Source organism: Xenopus laevis, chromosome 4L (assembly GCF_017654675.1).
Source record: "Xenopus laevis strain J_2021 chromosome 4L, Xenopus_laevis_v10.1, whole genome shotgun sequence".
NCBI lineage: Eukaryota > Metazoa > Chordata > Amphibia > Anura > Pipidae > Xenopus > Xenopus laevis.
The window spans coordinates 74,702,056-74,729,458 of NC_054377.1; the positions used below are offsets into that span (position 1 = coordinate 74,702,056).

Sequence of the window (27,403 nt, forward strand, 5' to 3'; positions counted from 1 at the left end):
CGCAGCCTATCCATTTACCCAGTTTTTATTTTCACACTGAACTTTTCCTTTAAGGGTTTGCCATGGTACTGTGGCATTCTGAGCCAGGATTATGTGTGTGAATAGGGTGAGCTGCAGGTAACTAACAAATCCATCTGTCTGGAATATGGACAACATGTAGTGAAATTCATTAATTAAAAAATACTGCTCAAATATGCTTTAAAATCCTAAAAGGACCTAAACAATTTATTTGGTTTCACTGAGTTCACATTTTCTTTCTGTGTCAGTTTTGTGACTACATTTGAATGTATTAGCCCGGGTACAACTTGGTGAGTCAGATAGTGTGGCACCTTTAAGTGAATTTTTGATAGAGCTAAATTCCCAGGTGTGTAAGTTTATGACTTCTACGCCACAACAACGTCTTGCGATCCTGAAGAGTTTTTTGAGAACTGTTTTTCGTAGGAGGATGTAAACCCAAGGATCTAAAATCTGATTCCACGTGGCCATTCGAAGAGAGAATAGAATTGTCTCACGAGTGTGCAGTGGATCGTCTCCGCTGAATACAATGTTAGCCATTGTGACCTGCAATAAAAGAAAGGATTGTTGTATAATGTGTGTACGGGTTCACATATATCAGTTGCATATCAGTGTCATTTTCAAATTTCAGGTTTCATAGTTAAAAGTTCCAAATACTAAGGGGCCCATTTACTTAGCTCGAGTGAAGGAATAGAAGAAAAATTACTTCGAATTTCGAATGTTTTTTTTGGCTACTTCGACCTTCGACTACGACTTCGAATCGAACGATTCAAACTAAAAATCACTTGACTATTCGACCATTCGATAGTCGAAGTACTGTCTCTTTAAAAAAAACTTGACCCCCTACTTCACCAACTAAAACCTACCGAGGTACAATGTTAGCCTATGGGGAAGGTCCCCATAGGCTTTCTAGCAAATTTCTGATCGAAGGAATTTTGTTCGATCGATTGATTAAAAACCTTCGAATCGTTTGATTCGAAGGATTTAATCGTTCGATCGCACGATTATTCCTTCGTTGTTTGGTTGAAACGAAGAGTGGTAAATCCTTCGACTTCAATATTCGAAGGGTTAATTAACCCTTGATATTCGACCATTAGTAAATGTGCCCCTAAAAGAAGGATCATTGATACAATAGTAGATTGGAACAAAACAAAAATGTAAGTTTACAGAATACAATATTTACCACGTATGCCATCTTAAAATCAGACAAGTGGTATTAAATGCCTTAACATTTTCCATTCAGACAGAGAGAAAATCCAAAATTGTATGATTTAGCATGGACAGAAAAATTGTTATTGTCAAAGTGAGTGAAAAAGTTAAAAAATGGCTCCTGATCCATTTTTTCCAAGGCAGTGAGACAGGTCAAGAATCTATTATATAACAGATGTATTCATATGCAAGAGGAGCACAGCATGACCTTAAGCAGACTTTGTTGCTGTGCAGAGAGGTAAATGAAGAGTAACACCAAGAGATAAGCTTTAAGCAGCATAAAATAAAATATGAAATGTATCTATATATATTAAGAGAGCCAAGATTGATAGACACTTGGTTTCAGAAACATTATTCTTTTCAGAACAAAACATTTCATACCAGGGGGTAGATGTGACAACAAGTCAAACTGGCTTCTTATAAAATTATTGAGGAAATGGCTGTAGCAAGTAAGCTGCAACACTGTACAACTTTCAGGCAGTGTTTCACTCACAGTATCAACTAGGAATGTATATTATGATACATGAATATTATATCCATAATCACAATTATTAGTCATAATTAAGAATCAACATAACATTTTAGTTTTAAACCCATTTCATTATTGTGTAAGATTTTTTTTTTCTTCTAAAAGTGAGATTTCTTATCTCCTGAGAACTCCATCTTTTACAGTTTTGCTACACATACCACTTTTACCTGTTTGGTGTGCAATTTATTTTTCAATATTTGAACTATTATAAACAGTACCAATAGTTACATATTTATTATGCAATGCCTAAAAACCCAATCCTGCTGCTTTTTTCCCCAAAACCTAACTTATAATAAATGTGCCCCCAAATGTAGAATACTCTTGTTTTTTTTGTGGAAGTTACATGGAGACAGCAGATATATTTATTTGGGAGCTTTATTATTTTTCTTTAAATCTAAATATAGATTTTCAAACTTTTCAACAATAGTCTTTCATTCTGTAAATAATCCATTAGTTACATTCACTCTATGCTATTTACACAAAGTGCCTGGTTAAACAGTGTTTAAAGGGCACCTGTTGGGTAAAAATGTTACCCCAACCAAAGGTGTGGGCTAATAGAGCCTGCATTCTGGTTGGGGATAACAGCAGTTTTTTTAAAAAAAAAAAAAAGCCCCCCGCCAGCGCTATGCTACCCACACCGGGAGGAAGCTTCTGGTGCGAGCAGCCATGCCCAGTCCTCTTTTGTGCTTTCAAAGGCTTTTTTGATGGACCTTAATCTACATTTCAAAATCATGTTGCTTGCAAAAATTACAATCTTTCTCTAAAGCAGAACTTTATAGTGATGTATTTCATGAAGCTTCTGTATATAAGACATAATACCATTTGGTCCTTGTTAGTCAGCCAATGAATTGCTAAAAAACACTGTTGACCATGTTCAGGGTTAATGAATTACTGTCCAGCTGACCAAATGGAGAGATTACAATTTGCTGCCAGAAAGTACATTGGCAAATTACATTTTTGGACAGATTGAAATTCTTTATTGATTTACAAAAAGACCCCTGGATTAATTTTTCAAATAGACCCTTTATATTTGATCTTCAAGGATAACAGGGAAAATAAAGTAGTAATCAAAACTCATAATTGCTGACATCTAGTGCAACATGGTGTGAGAACCAGAGAGTGCAAGTTTTTAAACAAGTAATTAATAAGTAAGTAATGAATACATTTTTAAATAAGTAATTTATCAACAATGGAGTTAGCGGTTTTGTTCTCGATTCGATAAAAATGCAGAAAAAAGCGCAGATGCAGAATAAACTTGCGAGTATTTTCTTAAACATCGAATAGTCATAATTTATTAAAAGAAAAAATGTGAAATGTCACCAGAAAAAAAGTCAGCAGGTAAAAGCTGGCGAGGTTGTATTGAAGTCAATGAAAATATCCAGCAACAACTTTATTTATTTTCCCAGTTTTTAAAACATTCTAGATTTTCAGCCTCAAGGAAAATGAATGGGACAATGACATTCTTGCTGGCATGTGACCTTTTTTCCTTGAAAAACAAGTTCAGGAATATTTTGTCACGTTTTTAATTCTTAGAAAAGCTATGAAAAAAGTCACACGAGTTTTGTCAGCATTTTTTCCACGTCTCTGGTTTTTCTCACAAACTCACATATTAGAGCACCCATAATATGTGGCTGTTTTTCTTTTTATCAAGAAATGTTTTTGTAATTACAATTCAGCTGAAGAAAGACAAGTCTCACGAATAGCATGCAATTTGTACTATTACTATATATAATATTATATATAATATTATATATAATTATTATATATATTTTTTAAGGAAAATTGGTTTTTGGTCCTTAGATAAGAAAATGTGTATATCTGATCCAGATATACTGTACATACAGTATAAGATGTAGAATATAAATGCTCATAGTTTCACATCTGCAAAACATTCCACTTACTTATTGTAAAAGTACTTTGAGAATAGATATACAAGTAATACTAATAATAATAGTAAATTTGAAATGTTATAGGGTCACATCCCTGAAGTGTTTTGAAGCTATTTATCAGTCTGATCAAACAAAAATTGGTTATTGTCTGTTGCGGGTTACTTCACTGTTCTGCTTTAGAAAATCAGAAGCGAGTCCCATCCTCCTTCCCTATTGTTGCTTTTCAAGCCGGGTTGTGTTACAACTGTAGCTGGAGTCATGCGGCACAGGTAAAGTTTCACATCTGGTAAGTAGATTATTAGACCATTAAAGTAGAGTAACATGTCACACAAGAAGTGGGATGAGTCCCTGGCATTGGAAGTAGTGCTTGGAAATACAAGAGGTAGATAGATTAGTCATTGTGTTGGCTACCGGTTTGCTGGCAGTCCATCTATTAGACTGAAGGGGTCCTCTGGGAGTTTTTATAGGTAATTAAAGATGGATGGCATTCAACTCACCATGCTGGGGAAGGTGAAGCAGGCAGGTGGTCGGTACAGACATTAGATGCAGACATGCAAACCTTAATTAAATTATTAGTTATTTATTAATTTTGTATATTTTCTCTAAATATGCACGGAAATAAAATTGCTAAACATGCTGGAAAACTGTAAGTATAAATAATTAATGACATGATGAAATTTATTAAAGGGCAACTGTAACTATCATAAAAATTTGATTTTCACAAATAACTATTATTTTTTTTTTCTTATGTTACATTTAAAAATGTATTTCAGTGTGAAATTCTATTCCGAGCTGCAAACAACACTGCCATGCTATGCGCTGCTAATCTTACCAGGTCTAATTGAGTCAGCAGTTTGCAAAGCATTACTGAAATACAGCTTTGGGTTTGGAATAGGAAAAAAATGTAGCTCGAGGAAGCACACCAATAAAACATACGTTTATCTTGTAAACTATTTGTGGAAAATAACTGCTAAGCATCTATTACAGTTGGGGCACTTTAAAAATGAATGCGGAGTAGTGATGGGCAAATAAATTCGCCAGACACAAATTTGCGGCAAATTTTTTCATTTTGTTGCAAGCGAATTAATTACGCCAAACTGCAGCAACAATTTGGATGCCCATTGACTTAATACACTTGGACCAAATATTCATGTGTATAAAAATTGATGCTCATGTCAAAATTTGCAAGCCGTTTCGCAAATTTCGATGTGAATTCATACATTTTTCGGCGAAGCGAAACTGCACAGATTCAAACTGCACACATATTTATTTGGATGGCGCAATAAATAAAAAGAATTCAGCCATTGATTTCATTTTGATGCTGTAAGACAAAGCAAACAGTAGTAACATGCCTCTTAAGTTAACCTACTAAAGCCTTGCATTAAAGCATTAAAATATTTTTAAAAAAAATTACAGCTCAGGTCCTATCACTGGCATCATCCAAAAAACTAAAATGTCTAAATGTGAGGTCAAAAGGGTCCTATACAAGAAAACTGTAAAACTCAGCAATTATGCTTACGGCAGCAGCTCTGCTCACATAAAAACATTCATTAGACAGTACTGACATAAATAATAGTTTTACTGGCCTATTAAAGAGTAAAACACATTGTAATGTCAGTTCTCCTTAGTAATATACTTTATGCAATACTGGGGAAAAAAAGAAATGTAAAACTTTTTTTCTTAAACTAAACTATTAGCCCTTAAAAAGTCAGAGGGCTAATATTAGTTTTGACTGAACCATTTTTAGAATAACGACATATTACTTTTATATCTCATGTGATCTAAATGCCAAGCTATTTTCTTTTCGTCAAGATGAAAAATCTTGTAAATCGAATCAATCCATGCACATGGAAATAACATCAAAAGTATACATTTAATTGCCCAGTGTAATTAAAATGCTATACATTCATTAAAATTCAGTATACAATTGTGGCGAAGAAGAAGAGGAAAGTGGCTTAATAATTATTTTTCAAATATTAAACCAACATACTGTGTTTTCTTCTGCAACTGAATTCTTCTGGCAAAGAAACACTCGATACAACCAGTGCAGAATGACGATGTAATTAATGACATCTAACTTTGGCTGAAGTGTGCTGTCCCAGTTCTGGGAAAACTCAAGTGGACTCGAAATGGTTGTGGGAGATTGTTGGAATGCAGTCTGATATAATGGTATTGTTATAAACATGGGAGTATACATATAAAATGTATGCACAAAGGAAGCCCGAAACTAATTTTGAAATATAATTAATTTCAAACACAGATTGCATGTTAATTAAAAGCTAATATTTATTTACAAACATCAGTACAAAAACCTTATTAACAAGGATCTCTACTTGTGATAAGACCTTTATCAAGGCCTTTTTATATATTAGTGGCTTGGCCTGTTAAGTGACAACTTGCTAATTTTAATGAAGAGTTTATAAAGTGCTTCAGTTGAAGGAAAGGTAGAATAGAAACAAAAAAGATAGTTGGTTTCCTGCCTGTTGGCATTGATATTATTTATTCCTATGCATTTTTTAATGCTATTTGGATGCATAATAGATGTCAAGTCAAAGAAATGTTCATCCTTTAAAATTGCACAATGCTTTGCATACTCCTTCACAGGTCTATTAAGCTGGCCATACACAAACAGACATTAGTCCGTCCAGACCAAGTCAGCAGTTTAATAGACTGTACAGTATAGGGGCAATCTGACCAATATCAAGCTGAGGATCACTTGAAGCCTGCATTAACTCATTGATACAGTACCCTACCTGCAATTTTACTTAGAAACTTATGATCAGATGGGTGGCCCAATGAGTCAAAGATCCACTCATTTGGTGTCCAGATATGCAGACCCTTTTATACAGATATAACTTAAATCAGGTTGTGTTAGCAGTGTGAAGAAAGACAAAGAGAAATACTGTTGTCAAAGGCAACTACATTAAGGATAACTTTAAACCTATTAAAATGTTTAATTAAGGTATGTTTAAAAACTGTTAAGAACTTCCTTCATTATGCAAATAAATATTTTGGGGTGGAGTTTAATTAGCAATTGGTGAAAAGTCAATATCAATATTCACATTCTCTTTAATACAATATTGTAATGAGTTATATTTACAATTATACTGAGTTATATCTATTTATACTGTGCACGTTGCTGTATTTTTTTTAAACAAATGTTACATTTTAATCACAAGGTCTTGGGTTGCCCCCTGTGCTTCTTGTCCATTTGAATAGGTAACCCCTAGCATCAAACTTTTCATCCTTAAAATAATGTGGTGACTGTTGCAGTTTTGGCTGAATAATGAAGAAACCAAAGAGAGGGTTATTAATACACTTACAGTCATTGAGGCTTGCCAGTATGAAAACAAAATAAAATTTATGTGGCACCAACTACAAGTAGCAGCAACAGGTTTGCATATGTGACGTTAGCCACTTTATACAGTATGGCAAGGAGACTTTCTGGACTCCTTTATGTAAGTTTCCACCTTTGTTCTTGTCAAAAAGTTTGTATACGTGTCTCCTTTTCTGTATTATAAAATAATACTTATGTAGGCAGAAGCAGGAACACTACTCTGATCCAGCCATACAATGGGCTGCAAAATTCTATTTTTTAAAATAGTACTTGAACTCAGCATGTCTTTCCTAAATTGTCAATCAATGTATCCCTTACAAATAAAATGTTGCTTACTGAACGTTTTTTGTTTATAGCAAAATGACTCTATTATGGTTTTAACAACATTTCAGATTCAACCGTGCATTCAGTTTTTGGAGTAAGCAAATCCTTTAATGGCCTCCATTTGTTCTGAGATTTAAGCCTGCATCTGATGAAGCCATAGCTTGCTGCAAGCAGCGCTACACTATGGCCGATATCTTCTGTTGCCTCATACAGTATATACTATCTCGAAAACAACCAGAAAACACATGGGGACACTAAGCTGCTGCATAAACTGCTCATCTAGAAACAGATCAACTGTAAGACCAGAAATCAATAACAGTAAGGAAACGTGTCAGCTACTGAATTGCTGAGAACTGTTTATTGAAAGTCAATGCAACTGTCAGCTCTTGGACACTGTGAAGTCAATTAATCTGACGTTACATTTATTGCTTGTGTAATAAGATCTGTGAGCGAAACCCTATAAAAGGATGTAAAACAGGTTTAAAAGAAGCTGCTGTTTACAGGAAAAGATGAAAATGCCTTGATTCTAATGGGATGCATTGTAAAATATCTCTCTTTAAAAATTGAATTAAAAAATATTAATCCAGTAAACTGATTTTACAGCTAAACACAGTCATATATGTCTGATCTGTTTAACTTCTACAGGGATTGAATGAAAATAGTCAAAGCAAATTTAAAGTGAAAGTGACCATCTCATTCCAAATCCATTTCTCACATTTACAAATCAAATTTAAAATCAGCAATGGTCAGTACAGTATACATTGTGGAAAAGGTGCATACTCTTAACACATAACAGGTTTCATTCCCTCCTGGGAACTACATCAAACACAATAGCGGTTAAAAGGATTCTGTCACAGCTTTTTTGGTTTCATTTTTATATTATTTGAATTACACTGTTTACACTGCAAAAAAGTCACTCTACCAAATAAAATCTCATTCCTGGACCAGCAAGTATTTTTCTCTTTTTTTTTTTTTTTTATAAAATTGGTGTGTAGGCAGCCATCTCAGGTCATTTTGCCTGGTCATGTGCTTTCAGAAAGAGCCCTAGGGATGGGCGAATTTGCCCCATTTTGTCAAAAATTTGCAGACGCCCGATGCCCACTAAAGTCTATGTGCGTCAAAAACTTTTGATGCGTGGCAACATTTTTTTGACGTGCGTCTTTTTTTTTTTGACGCACTATGCCATACAAGTCTATGGGCATCATTTCTGCAGCAAAACAAGGCAAAAAATTTGCCCATTCCTAAGAGCCAGCACTTTTCAATGGAACTGCTTTCTGGCAGGCTGTTGTTTTTTTGTCCTACTCAATGTAACTGAATGTGTTGCAGTGGGACCTGGATTTTACTATTGAGTGTTGTTCTTATAACTACCAGGCAGCTGTTGTGTCATGTTGTGTCTTGTGTCAGGGAGCTGCTCTCTGGTTACTTTCCATTGTTCTATTATTAGGCTGCTGGGGGGGCAGCTAGGGGGTGATATCACTCCAACTTGCAGTACAGCAGTAAAGAGTGACTGAAGATTAGCAGAGCATAAGTCGCATGACTGGGGGCAGCTGGGAAACTGACAGTATGCCTAGCCCCATGTCAGATTCCAAAATGGATTTCAGTGCAGAATTCTGCTGGAGCAGCACTATTAACCCATACTGTCCCATGACAGTATCCCTTTAAGGGTCTTAACTACTGAAGTACATTGTGGAAAAGGTGCATACTTTTAATACCTTACACATTTTATTCCCTCCTGGGAACTTAATCAAACACAATGGGTGTTAAGGGTCTGAACTTCTTGCTTCTTTTAAATTTGATAAATAAATGTGTTTGTTTTTTGGTCTGAAATAGTTGCTTTGACTTTAAATTTGCTTTGAATACTGGGATAGAGGCAAAGGAATCCCCTGAGACCAATGTCCAACAAACTGCACTGCCATTAACCATTATATGAATAGGCTATCAGTGAGGTGAGCCATCTAATTTTGTGACACATTTCATAATCCTTGTATGAAAATATACATACTTATAGTGACAGAAGAAAGGAAAACCTAGCAACTGCACACTGTAACACTGTAACACACTAGAACGGGTAATGTCAGAAAAACATTATAAGTATTTATGGAGACTCAGGATTGAAACCAATGCAATACAACTAACTACAGGTTAAAGTTATTAGCTGACTACAGTGCAATCAATCCATGTAAAAAAATTTAGAGCGGAAAAGGTGCCAGGAGCTGGCTCTCTATTGCTAGGGATGTCGCGGACTGTTCGCCCGCGAACTAGTTCGCGCGAACATCGGGTGTTCGCGTCCGCCGAATGTTCGCGAACGTCGCGCGACGTTCGCCAATTTGGGTTCGCCTTAGCTGGCGCTTATTTTTGCCCTCTCACCCCAGACCAGCAGATACATGGCAGCCAATCAGGAAGCTCTCCCTCCTGGACCACCCCCACACCCCCTGGACCACTCCCCTTCCATATATAAACTGAAGCCCTGCAGCGTTTTTTCATTCTGCCTGTGTGTGCTTGGAAGAGCTAGTGTAGGGAGAGAGCTGTTAGTGATTTGAGGGACAGTTGATAGTAACTTTGCTGGCTAGTAATCTACTTGATACTGCTCTGTATTGGAGGGACATAACTCTGCAGGGATTTGAGGGACATTTTAGGTTAGGTAGCTTTGCTGGCTAGTAATCTACCTTCTACTGCAGTGCTCTGTATGTAGCTGCTGTGGGCACTGCTGCTGATCTCTCATCTGCTGACTGCTGCCTGTAACCCAATAGTCCTTGTAAGGACTGCTTTTATTTTCTTTTTTCTTTTTTTACTTTGCTACTATAAGAGCCCAGTGCTATTAGTCTAGCTGTGTTGGGGAGTGGGACTGGTGTGCTGCTCCTAGTAGTTCAGCACCAACCAGAGTAATTTTTTTTTTATATATATATATATTTTTTTATTTTACTTATCTCACTGTTCTTTAACGTGTCCAGTGCTGTTTGCTGTTCTTCATAGTAGTGCACCAATAGTAGTGCACTTGCAGGCATTATTTGCCCAGTGTGTTCTTCAAACAACTGCCAGCTAGCTGTGTGAGCTTGTTCACATTCTGTCTAAATAATAACAATAATAATTCCGTGTCCGTAAACATCACCTGAGTGATGTTTTTACAGCAGCAATAATATATTCCGTATCCACTACTGTATACATTGCCCTTGCAGGCATTATTTGCCCAGTCTTTAACCAAGTGCCACCTAGCTGTGTGAGCTTTTTCACATTCCGTGTCCAGAAACATCACCTGAGTGACGTAGTGTGATTTCTGCCCTTTACAGCACAAAACGCAGCGCTGTGTCAACAATGTATTTTTCAGAAACATTTTTGCCCTTGATCCCCCTCTGGCATGCCACTGTCCAGGTCGTTGCACCCTTTAAACAACTTTAAAATCATTTTTCTGGCCAGAAATGTCTTTTCTAGCTTTTAAAATTCGCCTTCCCATTGAAGTCTATGGCGTTCGCGACGTTCGCGAACCGTTCGCATTTTTGTCCGGAAGTTCGCGAACATGTTCGCGAACATTTTTTCCAACGTTCGCTACATCCCTATCTATTGCCAAGGATTCGTACAAATATGGGTTGTTATCGGTGAAGCAGTATCCTTAATCATATAAATATATATGCAGTTTAGTGGAGTCCAGGCAATCCTTACTGGATTACTGTTATGTATACCAGTTCATTATTTATGTGACTCTATTTTGATGGTATAAGTTAATTTATCATTGGCTGCCAATGTCTGCCATTCCTAACATTCATACACACACTGTATGATTTACTAAACAGCTACTTTTTCAGGTAGGGATTTTTGTCTGCCAAAAAAAACACAAAAAAGTTGTGAAATGACAAGATGGCGACAATTCCAAATCTAAAAACGTAGAAGTCAATGGCAGATGTCCCTTTTACAACTGGAAGATCTTTCTTTGCTTTGTGGTTTTTGAGGTTTTCAAGCTTAATAGTTTGGACTTTTAAAGGCCATCCCGCTTTAAAAAAAGAAAAGTTGCCAATGTTTTTGACAACTTTAATGCATTTCCGGCATACAGGATTTGATATCACTGACGTAAGATTGAGGAAGTCTTATCAGTTCACCTGGTCTGAGGTGGCGAAGAGAACTCTGGTGAAAGAGGTAACGTTCTGTAAAATTCGCACTTTACTGAATTTGCATTTGAATAAAGACTACTCTGCTCTCCAGAGTGCGCACAAATGCTAGCGACGGTCACGTTTACTAGCAAATTGTCCTCTACCTCGTAAGTGAATTGGCAATGTCCCTGTGGATGGGATTTCTGGTGAATTGACACTAGCGTTGGCCACTTCGCCCTTTAGTGAATCTGCCCCATTGTGTTGTCCCTAATTATTTAAAAAATAAGGTGGTGAAATGTGCCTCAAGTAATCTCTAGGCCTGTGAACTAACCTACCCTTTCCCCAGTTCCCTCATCCACCTCCCCTCCCACCCATAGATTTATTATTGTCTAGTATTGTGAATTGCAAAAATCTATGTAAAGTCTGTTTTTAATATATTTTATATATAATAGAAATAGAATATAATTTAATACAAAACTATTTGTGTACAGCCTTCCCTGAGTGAAAACAAAATAACTAACAGACACCCTTGCTCTCTGAAAATAATTATGTGAAATTAAAAAAATGAAACTCTGAATTAAATCCCACCATCTACTATAGTTTAAACTTTAATCTCGCTCTCTGTCTTTGAAAATGGAAGATTGTAAAACTATAAAACTGTCCCACTCTGGTTCAACTTTAATTACAGGTGCCTGAATATTTATCAAGTAGAATCCAGATTAATGTGTTGTTGGCTCATTTGCGGTTATCTAACACACACACACATACATATATATATGTGTAAATGTTGCCTTCCTGATAATACATGAAATGTCTTGCCTGGACATGATGCCACACCATACAGTATGTTTGCCAACAAATGAAAAAAACGTGTGCTTCACCCAAGTCTTAATCCAAAGAGGAACATGGGGGGAAATTTACTAAAGGGCGAAATGGCCGTCGTTAGCGAAAATGCCCCAAAATGACAGTTTGCTGGAGTAGAGGACAATATGCTAGCAAAAGAGCTCATCGCTAACAAATTTTTACGCCCAAAGTCTGATTCATCAGGTTTTACCTGGCAAACTGATAAGAGGAAGCAACATCCTCCTCAATCTTATGCCAGTGACATCATATCCTGTTTGCCAAAAATTCATAAAAAAAAAGACTAAATGCTGGCATTTTTTTATATTTTAAAGTTGCTTTTTGTTTAAAAGTTGTAACTGTTAAATATATATTTTTTTAACCATTTGAAGGTCATGCCACATTTGTTTTTAGAGTGAGCTCATGTCTAGGGCAATAGAGGATCTCTTTTGTCTTTATTTGGCTTCCTTGGACATTTTGAATAAGTGGCCACTTCAAGCAATTTCACTAACATCTCTAATAAAGACGCATTTATGACCTATATGTACCCGCTTTATTTAAATTGACCTAAGCGTAAGTGTGTTAAATTTTTTCACTATGAAGAAAGTAACGTTACCAAAAGTTCACTTAGAAATGCTCTTGCTGATGAATTTTCATCTGCTGAGACTTAACTTCGCATTTTGACGAATGAGCGTATGTGCTGCAAATTAACGGCTGACGAAGTTGCGCAAAGTGTGGTGGAGCTTTTGGAGGCGAAAATTTACTCTTTAGTAAATTTTCCCCATGGTGTTTTGGTACAAGCATACATTTCTCTTTAAGGGATTCTGTAATTTTTATGGTTTAGTTTTTATTTCTAAATTACATTGTTTACACTGCAAATAATTCACTCTACTATATAACATTTTATTCCTAAACCAACAAGTTTATTTTAGTTGTAATATTGGTGTAAGCAGCCATCTCGGATCATTTTGCCTGATTCTGTGCTTTCAGAAAAAGCCAGCACTTCATGATGGAACTGCTTTCAGTTAAGATAGTGTTTCTCCAACTCAATGTAACTGAAGGAGTCGCAGTGAGACTTGGATTTTTACTATTGAGTGCTATTCTCATATGTACCAGGTTGCTGTTATCTTGTGTCAGGGCACTGCTATCTTATAACATTCCCATTATTCTGCTGATGGGCAGCTGGAGGGAAAGGGAGGAGGGTGATATCACTCCAACTTGCAGTACAGCAGTAAAGAGTGACTGAGGTTTATCAGAGCACCAGTCATATGACTGGGAAACTGACATCAAGTGTCAAAAAAAAGTTTGTTCTTTTTACAAACAAATTTCAATGCAGAATTCTGCTGGAGCAGCACTATTAACTGATGCATTTTGAAAAAAAAAACAAACAGTTTTTCCTGTGACAGAATCCCTTTAACTAGGTAACTTTTTACTGGGCACAAGCCAGCTGATCTGTGTTTTAAAGTGCATTGAAATACTGCTGTGCAATTGGTTATTATACATGGACATATCCAGAGACCAAATATATATTTTACATACAGTTGGTATCTACGTACTGTATTTGTAAAAAGTTCCTCAAATATTTATTATGGTCTAACTATGTATATGTGTAATGACAGCAGGAAAAATACAGAGGTGGCATATTACTTAATGATTTCTGTTGCCAGTAATGTAAGCTGTAAAGAACTGTCCATTTCTTTTTCTTAACATGTGCTATGGGCCTTGGAACTGCAATATACCTAGGCGAGCACAGTCATCTCCCATGCATGTTTTGTACACACCATAATTTAAACATTATTTGATTATTAAGTGTTTCTATGCTAGTATTTTTTTTACCCTGACAAAGAGCAGTCTTCAGAGCCAAAGGCTATAATCTAAAGCTGGGAATAAACAGCATGTTCTAGTTATAAAAGCTATGTTTAATATTCTTTTTACTGTTAAATGGAGATGGCAATATAGGTGTAGCAAAGGTCACCCCTACTATTTAATTGGCTCCCAGAAGCATTAATTCACTCTTACAAGGTGTTATATAAAGATAGGGATTACCACCAGCTTTATCTTAATGCCTTGCAATGGTTCCATCAACTAAAATTTACAACTGAACCCTTTGTGCATAACTTCTAACATCATATCTATTTATTTGCAGCCTGAAACCCACCAAGTAGCAATTATTGTCATTTTAACATACTGTAGTGTTGACTGTAAAGAGCATTGTTTCACAGACATCATTTAGGAGCTTACAATCATACAAGTCACTTAAAGGGCACCTGTTACTATAAAATAGTTTCACCCACCAAAGGTGTGGGCTAATAGATCCCTCACTCTGGTTGCAGTTTTCTTTTAAATTGCCGATAGGATAGGATACCCACACTGGCAGAGAGCTCCTAGTAAAAGCAGCCATGTTGTGCAGAGTGCATGCGCATAATGAGTCCTGACATAGGTGCTTCATAATCTGACGTCACATGCATCTGCATAATGAGTGTGTTGTGTCACTAGCTCATTATGCCCACGAGTGTGCCTCAACATGGTCAATCGCACAGGACTTTAAAAAAAATTACTTTTTCCTCCAACCAGAGTGCTGGCTCTATTAACCTGTAATTTTGGACGGGCAAAATTAAATTTGCTTTAATTTTTCTAACTGCCCTTCTCTGATTGGCTGCAAAAATATTGTGTATTGGGCCATATTTTGTTCATTTAAAAGCCTATAAATAGAGTGCCTAAGCAGCAGGGAGATTTTGTGATATACAAATGTAAAAAGTTTTTTACATTTTCACTTATTAATTAAACCAAGTAGGAAAATAAGGGCTGGGACACACTGGGCGATTTGGGGAGATTTAGTCGCCTGGCGACTAATCGCCGCGACTTTCCACGACCAATCTTCCCCGAATGCTTCCCCTCTCTCTGCGCCTGGCTAAAATGAAAAATCGCCTGCGCTAATCACACGCGGCGATTCGTTTTCCGAAGTCGCCCGAAGTTTCCTCGTGAGGCAACTTCGGGCGACTTCGGAAAACGAATCGCTGCGTGTGATTAGCGCAGGCGATTTTTCATTTTAGCCAGGCGCAGAGAGAGGGGAAGCATTCGGGGAGAAAAGTCGCTGCGATTAGTCGCCAGGCGACTAAATCTCCCCAAATCGCCCAGTGTGTCCCTACCCTCATACACGAATAAGCTAAATATGCCATTTCCACCGTTGTTAAAAAATAAACAAATTGCAAAAAAAAAAAGTTAGAAAATGTTTGTATATTTTAAACCAGCTTTACTCCATTTATATTTTCACCATATTTATCATTTTCATACAATCTGATACTGAAATCTAAAATTGGGAAAGTGTTCATTTGAGACAGCATAGACCCATTAATGGGTAAAATTAAATTTAACCTTCTGGTGGTCTGTTAACATGTTTTTAAAAGGTCAATTAACACAATGTGCAGCAAATTAACACTGTTAATGTTCAACTTTTGCCAGCAGAGTTTAATGACTCTAATTAGAACACTGTATGGCTAAATCTAAAGCATTTGATTTTCCAAAGCCTGTTCTTCGTAGTAAAGCTGTACACTGATTATTGGGCGAATAAGCTGAGCAACAAGCCTTCCCTGTAATGACAACAGAGTAACTGTTCTTTCTGTATTTTCTGCATAAATGATGTTTATGTAACTGCCACTTTTGTCTTTCCCAGAACTTACATCTAAGCACAAATTGTAGTATAGAGTGACAAGGAGAACATTAAGTGTTGCAGTAGTTCCCAAAGCTGGCATTTCATCATCATTATCATCATCATCATTTATTTATATAGCACTGTCAAGATACGCAGGCATTTAAAAACCTTCTATGTATTTAAAAGTGTTCATGTAACTCTAATTCTTTCATTACATACACAGTTTCATGGCAACAGGATCTAGAAAGTTTAAGCATAAAATCTTACACTAACAAGAACACTTGTGACCACTTGTGCTGATTAGAAATTAAACTGTAAGAAGATGTTGTTTTCATATACAGAGAAAATAATTTACCTTAGATATTTACTGTACAATTTGTTCCCAGTATGAATAATTGTATGCTACTGCTGGCAATATAATTTGCATGTAGAAATACAGTAGTTCTGTTCAGTCATGGCATTAGAAAAAGTTAAAAGTTGTTATTAATGTTGAAATTGTGATGTATTTGTGATGTACATCTATCTGCAGACCAACTAATAAGACAACAAATCCTTAATAATAAAGAGAATGTAAACAGCACAGTGGTTAACATTCCTACCTTGTGGCACTTGGGTCTTAGGTTAAAAGATCTACAACACTGTCTGTATGGGACCTGTTAACCAGAATGCTCGATACCAGGAGTTTTCCAGATAATGGATCTTTCCATTATTTAGATCTTCATACCTTGTCTACTTGAAAATCATCTAAACATCAAGGGGCAAATTCATCAAGGGTCGAATATCGACTGGGAATGAAAATCCTTCGACTTCGAATATCGAAGTCGAAGGATTTTGTGCAAATACTTCGATCGAACGATCGAAGGATTTTAATCCAACGATCGAAGGATTATCCTTCGACCAAAAAAACTTAGCCAAGCCTATGGGGACCTTCCCCATAGGCTAACATTGACTTCGGTAGCTTTTAGGTGGCGAACTAGGGGGGTCCAAGTTTTTTCTTAAAGAGACAGTACTTTGACTATCGAATGGTCAAATAGTCGAACGATTTTTAGTTTGAATCCTTCGATTTGAAGTCGAAGTCGTAGTCGAAGGTCGAAGTAGCCCATTCGATGGTCGAAGTAGCCAAAAAAACACTTCGAAATTCAAAGTATTTTTTCTTCTATTCCTTCACTCAAAGTTAAGGAATTGGCCCCCAAATAAATTCAATAGGCTGGATTTGCTTCCAATAGAGATTGATTATATATTAGCTTGGGTCAAGTACAAGTACTATTTTATTATTACAGAGAAAAAGGAAAAATATAATAAAAACTTGAATTATTTGAATAAAATGGAGTCTATGTGACCCATAATTTGGTGCTTTCTAGATAACAGGTTTCCCAGTGTCAATCCAAATATATGGATTGATTAAATTGACCCTAGTTAGGGGTAAGGACATTACATTGCATACTTCACTGGAAAAGTCGGTGAATAGCTGCATAATAGGTCAGTGCTATGTAAATAAAGAATAACAATAAGCTACTCTGACTTCCACCATCAGAAAATTATCTAAGAAATGCAGGTGTGATTACTTATGGTTTTAACCCCCAAAACGTACCAGAAATGGAGTCCAGCAGATGCAGGAGACACACATTATAGCCAAAAGTTGGATAATCATCTCTATGTGATGAGATCTTCCTTGTCTGTATTGGTGATTCCTTATTTTAGATCTAAGAAGAGTTATACCAGTAATTGCATTGCACATGAAAGAGATGGCGAGGGACAATATCCCCAAGAAGGAGAAAAGCAGCAGATTGAACTGATCTCTCCACTCTTCAATATATTCCGTTTTTATGAAGCACCAAGTTCTGGTTGCCTGAATGTGGTATCCTCGTGCAGTGAGGATAGGCATCAAAGCAACTAAAATGGCAAAGAGCCAAACCAAAGACAAGATAATCTTTACATGTTTTGATGTCATTTTTGTAGAGTGAAATATTGGCTGAGTGACTCCTATGCACCGTTCCACTGCCATCACACTTCCAAGTAAAAGTGGGCAGAGGCCAAAAAATACCATACACATGCCAAACACGCTGCAGACAATGTTTGATTGATCAAATCGCAGCCAATCCCTTTTGGATGCATAAACAAAAACAGCAATGGTTCCATTAATGAGATGGCCAAACAGATCAGTGATCACCAACCCACTGGCAAACAGTAGAAATGATGCCTTTGATTTCTTTCTGAATCTCTGATAGGCCTTTAAGAGGATTGCTATTGCGAGGCTGTTGGATATTATACCCACTGTCATAAATATGATAGAAAAAAATACTGATATTTTCTGGTCCATAAAGTTGGTTGAGTTGGATGAATTGCCATTTTCAACATGTGCCGTCAGTCCTGAGCTGTTGTTCATTCTCAAAAGGAAGGGGAGGTTTAAAGCATTTTCAAAGTCTTGCAAATAAGTAACATCTGTAAATGGATTACAAAAAGGCAAATTAAATAAGATATGTACATGGAGACAAAGACATTCATTAAGACAGCATATCAAACATATTCACAGTATAAGGGAAACAATTTTCCTTAGTCAGTCCAAAATTGGGTAATGATACCATGAGGCGCAGATTATTCTGCTGCAAAGTGCCTTTATTCCTCAACACAACATGTTTCGAGCTTGTCAGCTCTTTATCAAGTTCTCATTGGCCGACTAGGCTGTAAATCCTCCCAGCAGTTGTTAGTTGACCAATTGAAATGAAGGTGGGAGGGAGTTAAAGTATTTATAGTTTGTTTAACTGTGGTGTTATTTACACTTGATAAAGAGCTGACAAGCTGGAAACATGTCATGTTGATGAATAAAGGCACTTTGCAGCAGAATTATCTGCGCCTCATGGTATCATTACCCAATTTTGGACTGACTAATTGAATGCTCCAGACGCAAGGGTTTCTGATACTAGTACAAAAAATTATGGGTAAATATACCAGTTCTATTTGACTGTACTACAATTTTCCTTATCAGGGCTTGCACACAAAACTCACAGACAAGGTGGTATTTAAAAATTTATTATATTTGCACAGTAAAGTACAGCATTAGATCACTTAAGGATTTTATATCATACATAGCAATTCAGTCAGCATAGCATAGAGGTGTAAATACATAAAACCTTACTGCATTCAATAGAAACCTTGCTAAAGGAAGCTGATATACTGGCCACCGAATGATAAATGGGGTAAATTCTCATTCTGTGGCCAGTATAACTGCTTCCTTTAGCAAGGTTTCCATTGAATGCACTAAGGTAACATACATTTACATATATGCTGACTGAATTGCTAAGTATGATATAAATTGTTAAATGGATTTTAGTATGTGATCTAATGTTGTAATTTACTGTTCAAATATAATTCATTTTTAAATACATTTTTATTGCACCGCTACCTAAATTTAAGGGGGGGTTATTTATAAGTTCGAATTTATCTCAATATTTTCTGGAAAAAAAAACTCAGTCGAAATCAGCATGGGTTTTGTTTTGCTTTATGTATTTCCTTTCCTGAAAATTTTGTTTGCGTGAAAAAATCCCAAACAAATTGTGAAAATGACGGATTTTACGAATCTTTCAAAATTTACAGATTTTTTCAGATTTTTGCACGAAAACACCGAAAACTTTGGATTATTGCAAGAAAGCCAGAGCAGATCAAAAAATCTTTGGGACTTCTCCCACTGACTTATATGCAACCTCTGCAGGTCTAAGAAGCCCGATTTTCGGATTCAGACTTTTTCCATCCTTGGGGTTTAATAAATTCCAAAAACTGGGGTTTTTTTCACCAAAAAAAAATTGGATTTTACACAAAAAAAAGCACACATTTTTCGGGGTTTTAGCATTTGGAGTTTATTAAATAACCCCCTAAGTGTTCTTTAAGTGAAATATTGGTGTGCCCTTCATTGATTTATATTTGTGTATATTCACAGTAAGGGACCAATTTTTCAAAGGCCAAGGATATATGTCAAATCAACTGTCTGAAGTGCATGCTGTTTCCAAGGATTCCATGCTGCTAATCAGAACTGAGCACTACCACTCCATACGGCAGAAAGCAGTCAAACACATTGTAAGGAGCTGACATAGGTATCAGCTTTTATAAATATAACAATTTGTTAAAAACTTTCCCAGCTGTCAGGAAAATATTCCTGATAATTGGGAAAGTTTTGATTAATCTGAAAATAGTATTGTCTGTGTCTGGGTGATGATGCTGTAGCCTCAAATCCTTACGTCCCTCACGTAAGTGATGTTCTATATGTAGCTCTTTAGACACTTCTCAATCTTCTCTACCTTTAACTTGTTGTAGGATTTCACAAGATTCCCATCTTTCCAAGAATAATATACCACTTAGAAAGCTATTTGTGACAAAACATTTTTATAACACTGAACAAATTATAAGAGCAAAATGTATTCTTATTAAAGGGTGTTTGACAATTGCAAATATTATAGACAGTACTGAGGGGCCCATTTATGATGTGCCAAAATTTTCCATCAACACAAAACTCATTCGGGCAAACTAAAGAAGATTGCCGAGCTTTTTTCGGCAAGAAAATTTGTAAACTCCCATGTGGTTTCCTTTATGATTGCACAAAAGCTTAAGTGACCCTAATGGGACCCTAAGTGAAGTCATATGTGGACAAGACTTATTGAAACTTATGAATTAAAAAGAAACGGAAGTACCCCCTGTTGTACAACATAAGGATATAAGAAGACACCTTAGAGTTCTAAAACCTGTATAAATTCACTCTGCTTGCATCCATGTGCTTGTAAATGGTAACTCTCTGTGGCTTCTAATATCCTTATAGTTTATGACAGGGGGTACATTTTTTACTATCCTAGTCTAGCAAGGAAAGCTAGCTGCCCTATTGTAACACAGTATATTTCGACCTCACCTGTAAAAACTGCTCTAAGGATTAAAGATTACTGACAAATATACTAAATTATAAATGTAATGAGATGGATTTTTCTTCTGATAAACTGATAAAATGATATTGTAATTATATTACAATATATGATAATGAACACTTTTATAAAACATTAACAAAAAAACTGTATATTGACAAATTGAGTCAGAATAAGGGAAATCTGATTTGCTTCCCATATCAGTATAACGTGACATCATGTAAAACATCACACTGTGCAACAGGCACCACAAATCCATGGAATGAAAATGACTAACTGAAAATACTCAATTTGTCAAATAGCCAGTATTTCAAATTAAGAATATTAAATAACACTGTATTTTCCTGACATTTGTACAATTAAGAAGATAGACACTTAAACCTCACCATTATATAAGATGGTTCCAGCACTATTTTAAGCCAAGTTCGCATTATATATTTTTTTCTCATCATGAATATTTTTAAGACTCCTTTACAGCACAATCATTTCTTTTAACAACCTTTTAGCTGCTGACTAGGCATGACCTGAGCATTAGCAGTTCAGTGTAAGAGGTAACAATATTGGATGCATTAAAAAGGTTCTTCCGTAATGGGATACTTGCCATAAATGGAAGTGGTCAGTAAATAATCGATCTTCTTTCTTTGGTGGTCACAATCGTTTAAATATTTCCTACAGAAATGATTTTAGTTTGCTAATGTTACAATAGCATGTGTCTTTTATAGTTATCCACTCTGTGCCATAATGCAGCATTTATGTTGCTTCCAGACCAAGTGTAATATTCTTATAAACCCATCCCGGAAAGAATGAGTAAGCCATGCTTACTGTCTCTTATCTCTCTTTCTTCCCTATATGTCTATCTAGCAGGATATGAAAACATTAGTTTAACTAGCGTACTAAGTTTAGCTTCCTCAAGGCTCATTGCTGAAGACTGTACAAAGCAAACTGAACGTAATGCCTCTCTCCCAAAAGTTCCTGAATTACTAAAACTTTTGCTTAACTTAATTATACTTAGGATTATTTTATTGTTAGTATATATGCATATGCATCCATATATATATGTATGCATGTGCATGTGTTTATTTGTGTTTATTACAGGAATAGGATCTATTATCCAGAATGCTTGGCACCTGGGGTTTTCCAGGGATCTTTCTGTAATTTCGATCTCAATACATTAAGTCTAATAAAAAACATTTCCAAAAAGGAAAATACATGCAGATTATTTTCTTACAATGGAGCCTATGGGAGATGGACTTCCCATAATTCAGAGCTTTATGGATAACGGATTTCCAGATAAGGGATCCTATACCTGTACATGTGTACTATATGTTTGTTAATACTGCATATCCATATTTGCTTGGAAGCCATTGAATTTCTCATCTCACTAGGAAGGACCAAAAAGAAGCAAAAACTTTGGTTCTTTTAAATGTCACTAGGTATGTGTGTTTGTATTTATGTATATGGGAACATTTGCAAGAGACTAACAAAAAAACATAGATAGACTTATAGATAGTTTTAGGGATGGATAGATAGATAGATAGATAGATAGATAGATAGATAGATAGATAGATAGATAGATAGATGATACAGATTTCTATAAAATATTTACAGGCTGTACAAAAATAAATGTTGTTAGTATTAGAAAGCATTTACCATGCTGAGGCTGTTGTCCCAGGCACAATTAGCAGTCAGTGATTTTCCCATCATATTCTTGCATCTTCATTCTGTAAGACAGCAGCGTGAATGTACTTTAGCCTGAATGTTTCCAATAGGGTGGGGAAAACCCAGCAGAACACAAAAGACGTTCTCAGAATCCTGATACGCTTTTCACATTTTCCTTGTAAAAACTTGTTATTTTGAGTTAGACTTTTTGTAGGCTCATCTCATGTATAAACAGGCAGTTAGGCAGAGCTGAATTCACTTGCAACAGACTGTATCTCACTCTGAACAGAACATCTATGTAGTGTTCCACAGGCTGCCCAGATTGCCCAACTCCTCCCACAGCTGTTAACCATTTGGAGGCTAGGAAAATACAGACACCCCATCCGTGCACCGAAGTGACACAGATGCAACAGAGAAATGGTGCTATTAATAAACATTATTTATTTTAGAAAGTGCTAGACACAGCAGTATCAGTTTGAAAAAAATAGAAATTAGTTTTGTAGTATTTAGCTCACCTACTGGCTATAACATTATTAGCTGTGTATTTAAAATATAACATTCTTTAGAGCATTCATAACTGTTGTCCTTCAATCTGAAACTGGAGAGCTGGAAAAGGATAGTGCTATCCTGTACTTTTGCACCGCTATAGTTTGCTAATTTTTTTCATTGCTGTTAATGGAATCTATAAATCTCTGACTAAGTTTGCTTATTTGCGTCCTTTAATTTTGGAAGCAGAAAATCAAATGTATACGTGAACGGACCAGCCAGGTTGCTGGAAAATACACGCACACAAAGTCAATGAAGCAGCTAAAAATGAAATGAAAGAACCAACCCAAGGCATGGCACACTGGAACAGAACAGAACAAAATAACTATTTGAAAATACACAATCAATGTAATGGTATCTGTGTAGTGTACGAATGCTGAATGTGAAATGGTTCCTTTTTGTTTGTCTAGAACAAGGCAGGTGAGAACTTTGTACTCCTATCACAGATACGTTCTTATTATCCTTCATCTCTGAAGCTCTCTCTAAAGCTACTGTACAACAGGTAGACAAAGAGTTCACACGTATATTCCCAGCTCTCTTTGGACATCACTCATAGCTTTTTCTTCAGTCAACATTTTTTTGAACCTTTCTAAAGACACAATGTGAAACTGATGAGCAATTCTTTATCTGTTCTACCATGTGTTGATTAGAAGACTGTAATGAAAATGTACTGTAACTAAAATACACCTTAACATGCATGCTTTACTTTGTGGGCAATAAATACATTTTTTTTTTCAAGTTTACAACTTTTTAAAATGCTTCCATGTATATATGGTGCATAAATAACAGTTATACTACGTTATACTGTAGTCCAAGTAGGTGCACAGAGGACGATTAGGGAATACCTGAGTGCTCAGAATTACAGGAAACAAACAGAGCATACAGTATATAAGCTACTTTGGACATTAGCTTAACTAAAGCCATAGAGAATGTGAAGAGAACACCAAATAGAAATAAAACCGAAGACAGGCAACGTTTGGTTTTTGTTGGACAATACCATTCGCAAAGTGATAACTTTCGACACATTCTATGCAAGCATTGGCATTTATTAAAGGATGCTTATCCCACAATTTCAGAATTTAAACAAAAGCCTATGATGTCGTTCAGAAAGGGATGTAATATAGGCAAAAAAGTCACACAGGCAGAAATAGCACCTTCACCTAGACAATACACCTTCATGGGGCCCCCAAAGGAAGGCATGTTTCGATGCAGGGGATGTGCACAATGTCGCTTTGTTCTAACTGGAGCAACTTTTACCAATCCAACAACGAATAGGGAGTTTAAAATTTGAGGTCATTACAGCTGTGATACGAGTTATGTAGCGTATATGTTAATATGCCCTTGTAATCTTGTATATGTGGTTGAAACCACTCAAAAAGTGAGGGACAGATTTTCACAACATAGATGCATGGTTAATACTTGTAATAGTGTTTTATCAGTCTCTAAACATTGCATAGAAAAGGGACACACAGCGGAGGATTTAAAATTTAGGGTAATCGAGCATGTTCCCCAGCCTCGAAGGGGAGGTGATAGGGTTCTCCTATTGAAAAAGACAGAAGTCCAATGGATACATAGGTTGAAAACCCTGAGCCCATTAGGTCTCAACAAGGATTTTGATCTCCATCTATTTATCAATTAGTTTCACCCCTTTGAGATGTTTATAATATTTGTCTATTGATGTAGGAATTAGCTTTATTCCTTCAAAAATATCCATAATTATGCCATTATAATCAATGTATGCTTTTGCCATTCTTCCATTTATTGTGTATTGAAAGAACTATGTTATATAAATTGAGCCCATTTCTAAAATGGTGGCCACTGTTGAAACGTCCATGGGGAGGAAAATTACGCCAATGTGATGGAGCGGCGGTTTTGCGCCGCGCCATCACGCTGACGTTGTCGCCTGCGTATTAACGCAGCATTTTTATACCGCGTCACTGCGCACAAGGGTGACGTCATCCCGACCACAAGAGACGCCACAGGGCTTAAGCGAGCTTCTGGGAATTGTAGTCTCAGCATTACATGGAGATCAGCTTGAGAAAGGAAGCAGCAAGCACCCGAAACATTGCATAGATCTCAACATGGATGAGTATATTTAAGCCTACATTGCTTACATTGGCTGTTAAACTTTTCTACAATGGTGTGCGGCCTTGTTGGACAATGTATATTTTGAGTGGAGTGACTCACCACATTTTAAGATAATGCACCCAGCACAGCTTAACCACTGCCTCTAAGCTAGTGTGCAATACATATGAAGGAATTGTTACACATATATATATATATATATATATATATATATATATATATATAAACACATACTTTTTGTGTAAGATGCTGAAGATATGTTAGCAATACTGCAGAATTGTGTTTCAGGCCATCAGAACATACAATATAGACATTTTCTTCAATAACGTAAAATAAATATGATATTTGATCTTAAACAAATATTTAAGGGGCAGATTCACTAAGGGTCGAATTTCGAAGTTAAAAATACTTCGAAATTCGACCCTCGAATTGAAATTCTTCGACTTCGAATATCGAAGTCGAAGGATTTAGCGCTAAACGTTCGATCGAACGATTCGAAGGATTTTAATCAAACGATCGAATGAATATCCTTCGATCAAAAAAAGTTTAGCAAGCCTATGGGGACCTTCCCCATAGGCTAACATTGACTTCAGTAGGTTTTATCTGCCGAAGTAGGGGGTCGAAGTTTTTTTTAAAGGGAAAGTACTTCGACTATCGAATGGTCGAATAGTCGAACGATTTTTACTTCGAATCGTTCGAATCGTTTGATTTCGATCGAATTCGAACGAATTTAACCAATTCGATGGTCGAAGTACCCAAAAAATACTTTGAAATTCGAAGTTTTTTACCTTCGAATCCTTCACTCGAAGTTAGTGAATCGGCCCCTAAGTGTTAGACATTCTTTCTCAGGTCTTAAGCAATAATTAATGAAGGGTGAATTGGCTCTAAGAACCATGTCTTCAAATTGTCTTTTACTAAAAGTAAACACATTACTTTTCTGGCCACATTGTGGCTGCAATACTGATGACATCACCAAAAAGGAAAGAAAAGCAAAATGGACAAGACTCTGTGGTGGAACGTAAATCAAGATGCAAGAAGTCTGTTTAGAAAAAGAAAAACATGTCTCTATTTTGAGTATTATAGTAATGTCTATTCTCATATCAATCCATATCAGGACATTGCATGTTATTGTTTTTGTGTGCACTGCACTTAGCCATGGACTTACAACGGTACATTTAGGGGCCTTTTTATTATGCTGTAAAAAACTAAATTTGCAGAAAAAATTGTATATAACTCTTTGGGGGAGTTTAGGGGTTGTTGCAAATGATCAAGCAAAAAATGAGGTTGGCCTGTAATATAAGATGATGCTTCAAGGCTTATTAAATTCTGATGCTAATTGTGCTGGCTTCTGTGCTGACATAGTAATCATCTGTATTAATTACTAATCAGCCTTATATTCTATGGGGCAAATTCACTAACCGGCGGAGTTGCGCCAGCGATGGCTATGCCGCACCTCGCCTGGTGAATTTTCGCCAGCGCTCCGCAAATTCACTAAAATGTGAAGCTGCGCTCGGCAAAGCGTAGCGAAGTTGCGCTAGCAAAAATTCACCAGGCAAAGCGAAGTTGCGCTAGCGAAGGGGAATTTGCATAGGGGAACTTAAAGTGTGAATGGACGTATATGTTACAGCAAATACATAAAACTACTCAAGCCCAGGGAGCCTTAATAAATGCAAATAGAGATGTTTTATTGCCCTACACATGTGCCCAGAGTATAGTTTATGTGCCATATGTTATGAAAAGTAGGGGGGAAGCAGGGTACCCAAAAAAAAAAAAAATTGTCCTTTTGCAGCCTATCACCCATGAAAATGGAAAAGATGCAAGCGTTTTTTGGGGACTTGGAAAAAATGTAACTTTTTTTTTTAAGTTATAGCTACTCTATTGCACTTCCCAAGGTCTGAGCTGGCGAAGGCAAGAGGTAACGTTCAGTTAAATCAACTTCTTAGTGAATTTGCGTAGTAACGATCTTTAATGTCCGTCTAATGTCCCTCTAAATGAAGTTCAATGTAATGTTTTAAAATACATAAAAAAACATTTGTTTTGATTTTTGTATTCCTGTAACCATGTAATTTATTTTATGTGCGTAAACTTGGTAAGTCCCTGGTAAATATATCTCTCTTTAGTTTATCCAATTTTGCTGCAGTAAATAAAAGTAAACAAAGTGGTGGGTCTTTGAGAGATTGCATGGGACAAGAAAAGTAGAATTATTTGCATTTGACTGTAAGAAAGGTAGAGGTATTCTGAGCTTGCTTAAAGTGGACCTGTCACCTACACATAAAAAGCTGTATAACAAAAGTCGTTTCAATTTAAACATGGAACCCAAATTGTTTTTTTC

The 27,403-nt window shown here is 36.3% G+C and overlaps 1 protein-coding gene across 1 annotated transcript; it reads right to left on the reverse strand.

Moving 5' to 3' along the window:
- Positions 1–22,720, reverse strand: ptgfr.L (prostaglandin F receptor (FP) L homeolog). The gene is made up of 3 exons (XM_041590334.1): positions 22,432–22,720; positions 17,469–18,319; positions 1–561 (listed from the first exon to the last, which is right to left on the reverse strand). Exons 2-3 carry the CDS (start codon positions 18,261–18,263, stop codon positions 226–228), a joined length of 1,131 nt encoding a protein of 376 aa, XP_041446268.1. The 5' UTR covers positions 18,264–18,319; positions 22,432–22,720; the 3' UTR covers positions 1–225.
- Between the last annotated feature and the right edge of the window lie 4,683 nt (positions 22,721–27,403).

Excerpts from the sequence above, each read along its gene's own strand:
- ptgfr.L (XM_041590334.1), bottom strand. The coding sequence starts at position 18,263 with ATGAACAACAGCTCAGGACTGACGGCACATGTTGAAAATGGCAATTCA. Across the intron at positions 562-17,468 it reads TCTGCTGGACTCCATTTCTG|GTCACAATGGCTAACATTGT; the intron begins GTACGTTTTGGG and ends CTTTTATTGCAG.